General features: G+C 41.4%; 1 protein-coding gene across 4 annotated transcripts; it reads left to right on the forward strand.

Annotated features, from left to right (window-relative positions):
* Positions 1 to 6426: 6426 nt before the first annotated feature.
* LOC147443870 (pre-mRNA-splicing factor) lies at positions 6427 to 10527 on the forward strand. Of its 4 annotated transcripts, none has more exons than XM_086526682.1 (6): positions 6427 to 6586; positions 6780 to 6963; positions 7482 to 8597; positions 8734 to 8804; positions 9816 to 9902; positions 10092 to 10527. In XM_086526682.1, the coding sequence occupies exons 2-6, from the start codon at positions 6825 to 6827 to the stop codon at positions 10401 to 10403; spliced, it is 1725 nt and encodes a 574-aa protein (XP_086382808.1). In that variant the 5' UTR covers positions 6427 to 6586; positions 6780 to 6824; the 3' UTR covers positions 10404 to 10527. The 4 variants fall into 4 exon arrangements, with proteins under 4 accessions (XP_086382808.1, XP_086382810.1, XP_086382811.1 ...); XM_086526684.1 differs by having other exon boundaries at positions 10129 to 10527; XM_086526683.1 differs by having other exon boundaries at positions 6431 to 6586; positions 6813 to 6963.
* The last annotated feature ends 404 nt before the right edge of the window (positions 10528 to 10931 follow it).

A 10931-nucleotide genomic window follows, 5' to 3' on the forward strand; every position in this document is an offset into this window, starting at 1 on the left:
GCGCATCATATTCTGATTGCATGGCAGCCATCCAATTTTCTGAATTCTGTGCTTCATCAAAAGACAGAGGCTCCTCGACATCATGTAAGCTAGACACAGCCAACGCATAACAATCTTATGCATAAGATGCATGGTGAGAGCCTGAACGAGTACAACTAGATAAAGGTGCATCCAATTTACTGTCATGCAAAGTGTGCACCAGCCATTTTGGCATACCTCTAGCCTGCTCATTTTCAGCCCTTTCCTCATCAAGTACATCATGTACATTTGCATCAGTAATAGGCTGATGTGTAACATTTTCAGAAACCCCCATAGGGTGTACATTTGCCTCATTGGAACTTACATTCGTATTTCCACCACTGAAAAGAGGCAACAAAGTGTCATAAATGTCCTGTGAGCTTACATTACCGTCTCTAGTACATGACAGCAAGGGCTGAACAGAATCTTCCACAAACACTACATCCCGTGAAACCAGAATACGTTTTGTTTGCGGATGATACAACCTGTAACCTTTGCTTTCAACACTATAGCGAACAAAAATACATTTGACAGCCTTATCATCCAATTTTTTGCGCTGCACTTGTGGCACCAAAGCATATGCCAAACAACCAAAAACACGCATGTGCTCAATAGAAGGCTTTCTATCATGCCATGCTTCATATGGAGTAATAGACTGCAAAGCTTTCGTAGGACACCTGTTTAGTACATAAGTGGCACACATGATGGCCTCTAGCCAAAAAGAATGCGGCAAAGCTTGACTTTCGACCATACATCGTGCTATTTTTGTAAGTGATCTGTTTTTCCTCTCAGCAACACCATTTTGCTGAGGTGTATAAGGCAATGTACATTGGTGTTTTATCCCACAACTAGCCATAAATGCATTAAATTCATGAGACATATACTCCCCCCCTCGATCGAAACGGAGGGTGCCCATAGTACATTTCGAGACATTTTCAGCCATAGCCAGAAATTGTTTGAAGCACATAAAAACTTCGGACTTCACTTTAATCATCAATGAAAGTCACGAAGTAAAGGTAATTGCCCAAGGACGGAGTCTGCATGGTTTTACAAACATCACTATGCACAAGCTGCAACCTGCATGTGGCCCGAACTGAACCATCCTTTGGAAACTTAGAACGCTGTATCTTACCCAAAATACAGCCTTCACAGACATGTTTGACAGGTGCTTCAAGAGGCGGCAAAGAAGCAACTATATCAGATTTCTGCAAACGCAGCAAACTGGTAAAATTCAGATGACCAAAACGTGCATGCCAAAGTTTTGCATCTGAAATAGCCCTTGAATCTGCAACTGCATTTGCAAAATTTTGTCGAAACTTGTCATACAAAGTGAGCTTATATAGCCCACGGCAAAAAAGCCCAAATGCAACGATTTCATCACCAAAACTGAGATCATGAACTGTACATCTGTCATCCACAAATTTGACTACAATTCCAAGTCTAGCAAGTGCAGATACAGACAAAAGATTCTTCTTGATCCGAGGTACATAAAGTGCATCAACAAGTGTGAAAGAACTGCCATTAGCAGCAGTAAGCACAATCTTTCCAACTCCTTGAATTGGATAAGAGGCATTGTTGGCACAAGTGACAGAATTCCCATGAGGGACAAACTCGAGAGAGATGAACAATTCACGATGTGAATTAATGTGCTTTGCAGCACCACTGTCGAAATACCACACATGTGAATCCGCAGCAACTGACAAGCGTGCATCATGGACATCAAGATTGTAAGTGTACTCTGCGCTAAAAGCCCATTCTGCATCGACATCAGCATCACAATCTCCTTTCACAGAAGACTCAACAATGGCTGCATTTGTAGTGGAACCAGCATTTGCAGTGGAACCACCCTCTTTCTTCTTAGCCTCTTTGGCCTTCAACTTAGGACATTGCTTGATCAAGTGATCATTAGCTTTAAATAATGGCAACACATCTTCTTTTTGCCCTTATCACCAGAATTGCTAGACGAAGTGCTGCCAACAGAAGCATTAGGAACAAAAGTTTTGCCACTCACAACAGAACCATAAGTAGTGGCTGCATTGCTGTTACCACCCTTTCTTTAAGAAGCAATAAAAGCCTGTTCAACTTCACGTTGTCTAGTCCTGTTTTTTTCTGGAAAGTGACTCTTGCGACAGCAATGTGCATAATGCATCAAACTTGACAACTTCTGGATTTCCTTGGGTCATAAGTCTCCAAGTACTAGCAAAAGTCTGGTAAGAATCTGGTAAGGCATCAAGAACAGTATGCACAAGGGAACTGTCTGAAATGACTTCACTTGCAGAAATAAGTTGCTCATTGATATCCTTGACACTAGCAAGGAAAGTGTCCATATCATCTTCCTCATGCATAATCTTCGACTCCAGCTCTTTACGCAGCAAAGCAATTTTAGCCTCATTGCAGCTTGCATAAAGACCAACCAAAATATCCCAAGCGTGTTTTGCAGATTTTGCTGAACGGATGTGAGGAACAATGGTGCGCTTCACAGACAACACAATCAATGCATGAGCTTGCGCATCCCTTACATCCCAACGAGCTTGTTCTGCCGTAGGCAAAACAACTCTAATAGCAGCAATCTTTGCAGCAAGACCTGCAACATCCTCAACATCGCCTACATCCTCAGAACCAGGACGTACATCAATTCCCTGCACAATATTCCAGACGCCCTTTGACACAAGAACATGTTGCATCATATAAGCCCACATAGGGTAATTGTCCCCATCCAACCTGTCCTCAACAGCAAACATTTGAAGACATCTGTGTTGTTGTCAGCCATGGTAAATGCTGCACCTGATGTGAAAACTGCCCAAAAATAGGGGAAATGAAGCCAGAACAACACGTGCTATATGGCACAAACCGTAGTAGACTGTAAGGCACCTGTTATGCAGGAATTGGCACTGACAAAAATTCTGCACAAAATGACAAAATTGCCTGTGCTGCAGACGTGCCTGTAGTGGAAATGGGGACCGAAATGAGCTCGAATCAGAAATCTCAGCAGACTATGCTCTAAGAGCTCTCCCGAAATATTTGTCGACCTGCGAACGCTCGCCAAACCTCACTGTAATCGGAGAAAGTGAGTAGGCGTGTGCTGGAGCTAAGCCCGGGAGGACGTAACCTGCTCTGATACCAATTGTTGGAATTAGGGTTGCAAAGAAACGCACACAGCTTGGAGAAGACGAAGGAAGCTCAAGGCACACAATAGAGAGTGTGTTACTTAGTGTGCAATGGAAAAGATGGATAGCCCTAGAGTGATGGGCGTATATACAATGCTCGCGGGAAAAAACCTCCTAAAGAGGGAAAAAATGCCCCGGCGATCCTAAAGGCAGGAGCATTGCAAAGCTGAAAAATCCCTATTCTACTTACTCAATTGCAATTAATAATACCAACCATTTATAGCTAGCTTGAGGACCTCCTTCTTGAACAAGAAAAGAGAAACCTTGTGCTCTGATACCAATGTAACATTTAATGGCCTAATAACTTGTGTGTAGGGAAAAATAGCATGAACATAGTGAACATTTCATTAGAATAGATTCCTAATGAGCATAACAAGAGTGCTTGGGTGAGGAGAGCAACAAAAAGCATAACACCTAGTTAGTTAGGCATGAACAATACTTCAAAAGAGAGAGAAATTAAGCTATTGGCAATAGTTGAGGACCGGATTTACATGGAGCCGGTCCCCCCTCCAAAAGGCTTTGTATTATAGGTTTCCCCCATCAAGAGAGACATTTTACAATACAATTCTTTGTGCTCCTTCAATCACTAGCTAGTGCAATGAAGATGGAAGCTTCAAGCACCAAGCAAACACTTATAAAACACAACATCAATTCCCTCACGGTCTCAAACCCAAGACCTCACACACCTTCGAAGATAGTGAGAGCTAACGGGGTATGAGAGTAGATTGAGAGGAAGAAGGAGTAGTCTTACGAGAAAGAAGTACATCTCCTCACATAATCACTCATATTAGCATAGCATAGCTTAGTAATTAGCATGGTAGAGGAGATGAGTATGCATTGAAGCTTGGCTCTTGGTTGGATTTGCATCACAAAGCCTAGAGTTGTTGGTGTAGGCCTCCCTTCTCACAAGCTTGGAGTAGGTGATAAGCTTTCCATTAAAGCTTGAGAAGGAGAGAGAGAGAGAGAGAGTCTTCTTGCTTCACACATGAGCTAGCGTGAGTGTGTGTTTTTGAAAAATCATCCCCCTCTTTCTCTTGGTTGACCCCTCTTGCTAAATCCTCTTGCTGGCACCTCATTGGACCTCTCCAAGCTTAGCCAATAGGATTTAAGATGCATAAGTGATAGCCTTCTGACATGTGTCCCCCTTTCCCCTTTTGTGAGAGCTTTAGGTAATTAATTAATGCAACTAAACTCTCATTGGACCCCTTTGTCTCCTACCCAATAGGAATTAGGCTAGCCATTGGGCTGCTGAATGCTCATTGGACCCCTTGGGAGACTGTCCAATAGTCTTCTAGAGAGCTTAATTCTTATTGGTCCTTTTGTTAAGTGTTTTTTAATGAATTAAAATAGATTTACTCTAGCCTAATTCTCATTGGTCCACCTCCATGGCCATCCAATAGGATTTGAGTGCACCTTGTGGGCATCTGGGCTAGTGAGCTGACATGTGTCCCTCATCCCTTTGTGTAAAGGAAGTGTGTGTGTGTGTGTGTGTGTGTGTGTGTGTTTCTCTCTCATCCCCTACTTACAGGGCTCGCCCCCTCCTATGTAGGACCTCCTATGTAGAAATCATGAAGACTTTTTTGTACACACACAAAGCATCCAATTTAACTAAGCTTTGACCATTGGACACAACCTTTGAATTTTGGAACCTTAGCATTTTGGAAGTCTTAATGGGCTGAACCTTAGGGTCTTTAAAGCCCATTGTTGCACATTGCTCTTTTGCAGATGGCCCCCCCTTTGCATCCCTATTTTCCCTCCTTTGGATCCCTACTGTGGCCGGTCTGCCAGCTTAACCAATATTCTAGATTTTTCTCCCCGGGCACTTCCCCATATTAAATGATCAGTTTAACATGAGAAAATCATTTAGGAGAATTATATATTAGTTATTATGACACCATCTTCATTGCATTACCTAGGTCACAAGGAACACAAAGACTGTATTGTAGTAAGTTTCTCTTGATGGGAGAAATCATAATACAAAATGCCTATTGGAGGGGGGACCGGCTGGCTCCACATAAATCCGGTCTTCAACTGTTGTCATGTTCTCTAAACTCTCTCTCTTGCAAAAGTATTGTTCATGCCAAGTTAACTAAATGCTATGTTTATGAAGCTACCATCAATTATGTTCACCCGCTATGCTCGCAAAGTAATTTCACAAAAGTACTCTCTATAATTTTCGCTACTCTCAAGTTAATAGGCCAATTCCATTACAATACACATTGGTCATTAAACCCAAAAGATTATTTCCTATGCATCATAAGAGTGATATGAAACGTACTTGCATTGCTTATGTTTGATAGTATCTATGTAGTCATATTGAATTTAATTTAGTTGTTTTCTTTCCACAGATAAATTGGACATTTTCATCGACACATGCATATTATGCAATCAACAGTTTTGAAAACCAATGTAAGTAGTCTCATCATGTACTTTGCCAATCTTCAATGAATTCGCATCCAACACTTGAAGCCCAAACCTAGCTCTTAACACAAGAAGTTGCTTGTGCTAATGAAAAGGAGGGTGGATCTTTTTGTAATCATAACAATATGGGAGAATTGAGTCAACTCTCCTTGCACGAACGTCTTGACAATCGTGTGTGTGGTGTGTCAAAATTATGATCACTTGCAGTATAGAATGTGCACAAATGTGAATAGTACCAAATGTGTTGCATTAAAAATGTGTACAAAAATAGACCTCTAGTATGTGGTTTTTGTAGTCTATGTCTACGAGGAGAAGAAAAATACAGAGAAAGAGGGACGTTAAGTGGAAAGTACTCTACAATATTTGCATACACTTATTTGTAAGTACGTCTCATACGATCTCTGCTCTTTTTTGAAAGCTTGCACTAATGAAGTGGTCTATCTAATTGTTAACATCATGGATTCTAAGCAGGAAATTGTTTGACCACCAAAAAAGTCTAAGCACGATATACTCTCTCTCTGTCTCTTTCTGTATTTATAGACGATGGCACCACATGGGCTTGAATGCACGTAGTGTATAATAAGAACACAATAATCAGTTGGGAGCCATATATCGCCATAAGAGCCATGCTTGTTCCATAAATGGGGCCTAGACATCTAATGTAGAGAGGGCTGTTCCATTAGTGGCCCAATTACCCTAAACAACATCAACAGATTTCTATACCTGGGCCAACCAGTAGGGAAGACTAGTTGGTGGCACTTTATCATATAGCACTTTTTGAAAGGAGAGTGTTCCAAGAGATATTAACTCCAAGGATTGCGAGACATTATTTGCATCTTTGATCTTTGCCCTCTCTCTCTCTCACACACACACACAGCGCGAACACAATCGGGTTGCGCTTGGCGAGCTCTTCCGCGAGGTACGTCGTGCCATGAAGGTTTATCGCCAACACTTACAATCTCGTCTGCAGATTGTTCCTGGTATTCTTTCCGTTCTTGTGAAACTTTCTGCCTAACCTAGGGTTTTCATTTCTATGTTGTGTTGTGTTTTGAGAGAGAGAGAGAGAGAGAGAGAGAGAGAGAGAGAGAGAGAGAGAGAGAGAGAGAGAGAGAGAGAGAGAGAGAGATTATGTGTCTGCTCGAGATTCTTCACATTTAACTTTGATTTATGCAGCAAGAGAGGTTTGACTATATTTCCCATACTCAGTTTTTTGACAAGATGGAGGGGAGCCCATCAGCCCACTCTCCAGATGCAAGGGACTCTCGCCCATCGTTCAGAAAGCCAGCCAACGAGGCCTCACGCCGTAATTATCGTCGCCATTCCCCTTCGCTCTCACACTCTCGCAGTCCTTCCCCAGGTGCATTGTCATTTAAGCTGTCTCCTCTGTGTAAACTAAATGATAACTTTGCCATCTGCCAGTGTTGTCCGCAAAATGTTTTTTTTCTGTGTGAATATTTGTTTCTTTGTGATTGGATTTAGATCATCTTTGGAAATTCAAGTGCAGATTGGTTGGCATCTTGTTACTGTGCATTTCAAGGTGCATGGATTGTGCCTATAGTCTGGACTTTATTTTGGATGTGGATTAATTGTTTCGTTGGAACATGCCATTTGTTTTAGTCATATGGCATGCCACTCCTTGTGCTACTAAAGTGGTTTTGGTGTAGAGAAGCTTTCTAACTTTCAAATCGCTTGTTATGTTGTGAATGCCATGTCCTTGAATAAACAAGTCAAAATTATGTCTAGGCGAGTTAACGTAGCCCATATGGCTTTTACCATTGAGTGTAAAATAAGACATTATAGAAGTTTTCGGTGTTCCCAAAATAAGAGATAATCAGTTTTTGTTCCCATTGCAATCTTCGCTGTTTATGGGATTAGGTGGTTGGAAGCGAGATAGAAGTCCATCTTATCAAGAGGATGGAGGCTCAAAGAAAGGAAGAACTAATGATGCAGATAGTGGGAAGGGAAGGGAAGACGCCCAATTCAAGAGGGGAACAGATATGTCTCGAAGTTATGGAAATCATAGCCGTGATCGGCATGGAAGAGCCGAATCTTATGACCATAATTTCAGTAGAAGACACTCTAGCCATTATGATAGAAACTATCAGGTCTCCCGTTCAGATTATTCTCGCTATGATGAGGGAAGGTATGCTAGACGAAGCCCAGAGAGATCAACAAGGGAGAGGAATGCTGAGGATAGTGGCTACCGAAGAAGAGAGGATAGGGATAGAGATGAAAGATTGAGTGATGCAAGGGCAGCTGCTGACAGAGATAAAGCTAGGGAGGAGGAAGACGTTCGGGACCGGTACAAGAGCAGAGATCGAGAAGCTCGTCGTGGGCAGGAAAGATCTGGCGAGAAGTACAGGGATGATGGTTCAGATGTGGAGGCTCAACAATCTAGACATGGAAAAAGGGTTGACAACGGGACTGGCCGTAAAGATGCAGTTGCTTTGGAGGGAAGGGATCGTGACATAGATAAGAGAGATAGCAGGGAAGGACTGAAAGCTAAGGCAGATGTTGAGAAAGCAAAGGAAAGAGAAAGTGGACGTAGGGGGAGAGAAGATGGAAAGGAATCAGAAAGTTACAGAAGTGATGGGGATGGTCGCAGAAACAAAGACAAAGGTCACAGAGGGCATGATGAACATCGACGGAGACCGTTTCCATCATATGATAACAAGGGCTATTCATCTGATGAACCGGAAGGCACTGATGAACTTTCGCGAGAGAGATCGCATGGGCATAACCACAGCAAAAGAGGAGATAAAGATAAGAAGTATTCAGGTGACAAAGGAAGGTCCAAGTTCTCCAGCTTGGAGCCAGCACCTGAAGCTCAGGAGGCTGGAATGATTTCTGATCCTTTGGATGAAAGTAAAAGGATGGATGACGATAGTAAGGGCTCCAAGTGGGGTCCTGAAGCAGATAATCCAGATTCTACTACAACATCTTCAGATCCAGAAGTGGCGAAAATGGCAGCTATGAAAGCAGCAGCTCTTGGTATGTTTTCTTTGTGCAATTTTACGTGCTCTGTGCTTAGTGTCTACATGTTAGCTTGATTATGTATATTATCTTTCTTCCTCCCCCCCCCCCCTAACATCTCTCTGGTTTTTAACATTGATTTCTTTGAGCTTAGTCAACATAAACCTTGGCGGTTTTAAGTCGGTAGATGAGAAGAAGAAGATGCTGTGGGGGAGCAAAGAACAGGTACTTTCTCTCCTGGCACAAATCTGTTTTGGTATTGTCATTTTTAAGCTACTTGTGTTTTGAGATGCTCCATCGTTCACTCTTTGATTGCACATTTAGAAAATGTGTATTCTGTGTGGCTATACAATGCACTTGCAATTTTTGGTTTATAGTCAAATGGATGTTTGTGTCTCAGAACTAACTTTAGTCTTTTAAACTAAAGCTCTATAATACTAGTAAAAAATGAAACAATTTACTCCCATAAAAGTAAGTTGAAGGCTTTTTAGGATATTTAATATAAGCAGAGATTACCAAAATACCCCTGTAATTTGGGGAAATTCCCAAAGAACCCCTCAAATTTGAAAAATTCTCTAAATACCCGTGTATCAATTTTGGGTGGATTCCTCCAAGTTTTGCATTGTTTAGTCTTATTGACAATAGAGATCTATCTCTAAGTGTCTTATTCATTAAAGTTTTTACCGATGACATCACAAATGGAGGCATTTGTGTCTACTAACTGTAAGCCATTTCAGCTTGGGACCCACAATGCTATCCAAAATCCTAGTTCTAACGTCTTCAGTTGAGGGAGACCTAATCTTTCTATGAAGTGTTGCAAAAAGGAAAGTCTTTGGAGAATAACAAGGGGTACTTACGAAATTTCTTAAAAATTTAAGTGCAGCTGTTCTGCCGTTGGGATTTTTTGAAACTTGAGGTGTAGTTTGGAAATTTTTGCAAATTTCAGGGATATTTGGGTTAATTTCCCTCAATATAATAACTTGGTGAGGATCTTGATTGCATTCTTTGCAAATTGTTCGTTTTGTATGTTTTCAACACATCCCAAGGATTGTAGCATCAGGACAGAGGTGGCCTTTTTGTGCATCAGAACAGATGGGGTCTTTGATGTTAGCTGCTATATGCATGTGCTCGTATTTGAATTGTTCATACAAGGAGGCAAGAGAAGTTGTATGCTGTTGGATGGTTATCACTTTGATAGTTAAGTTCTTGACAAAACCAGGTGGTTTTCTGATCCAGAAACCGGCAGCCGCTAGCGGAACTAATAGGTGGGACACCGTTCAATTTGCAGATCGTGATAGACAGGAGAAATTTAACAAGCTCATGGTATGTTTTGATGGACTTCCTTTTGTTGAGCAAATCTTTTATCGAATAACTGGTTCTCACTGAATTAATTAAAAAGATTCACTGATTAAATTGAGAAAAATGTGCTTTCTGTGTAAGTAATTCTTTTTTATTTTCGGTCTTGTTTTGTTTTGTAAAGAATTTCATGACATGATGCTAACGCCATTTTAGAGTCTGAGTGTCCTGTCCTACCTCTACCCCAATGTAGGGCGTCAAAGGAGACGTGGGAGGAGATGGACAGGGCAACACAAACACTTCGTTCACCACCGAAAAGCAAGAAGAGCTACAGCAAGATTTGGAGAAGCAATTCACTGCAGGGCTTCGAAGGAGAGATGGTCGTACGGTTGGACTGGGTCTGTAATTGGAAACCCTAGTTTCAATAGGCTGGTTTTTGTTTGGGAAATGTGGATAGAAATCTCCAGAGAACTATGTTTGCTAGCAAAGCACAGGTCTACTATGTCTGTACCCCATTTGCTGCTGTAAAGTTGGGCGCTATTATGAACTTCCCCTATACAAGCTCTCTCTTCAGATATATGTATTGTCGTGTTTTTTCTCCTGGCTTACGACTGGAGTTTATCAATCAAATATGAGGCTATTGAGTAGTGTTGATGCACGTGTTGACACGTGTGCAGCATTCTTGTCATTTGCAATTTGTCGTTGTTTAAAGATCAATGTTTCAGTCAAGTTGGCTTCTCTTACTTTTTTTTTTTTGTTTTTGGTCGAAGCCTTCTCTAAAATTATTTCGAAGAAATAATGGTTTGTTTTTCTGTTTTTTTTGGCCGAAGCCTTTTCTTAAGGAAATGATGGTTTTTTAGGATATAGGAATAAATATGGTGATTTTGCTGTGTGCCTTGGCTTCGTGTTTTTGTGAGTGTTTTAGCCTCATATAGTTTGTAAAGTTTGTAAGTTAAGTTGATTCTGACCTTATGAAGGTATATGTATTCTTTTCCCTATGCAGTTGCAAGTATGTATCGTCTACGGGAGCCGCTTGCTAAGCAGATGTCTTTAGCA

The sequence above is a fragment of the Adiantum capillus-veneris genome, chromosome 13, assembly GCF_014529385.1.
Source record: "Adiantum capillus-veneris isolate H3 chromosome 13, ASM1452938v2, whole genome shotgun sequence".
Lineage (NCBI taxonomy): Eukaryota > Viridiplantae > Streptophyta > Polypodiopsida > Polypodiales > Pteridaceae > Adiantum > Adiantum capillus-veneris.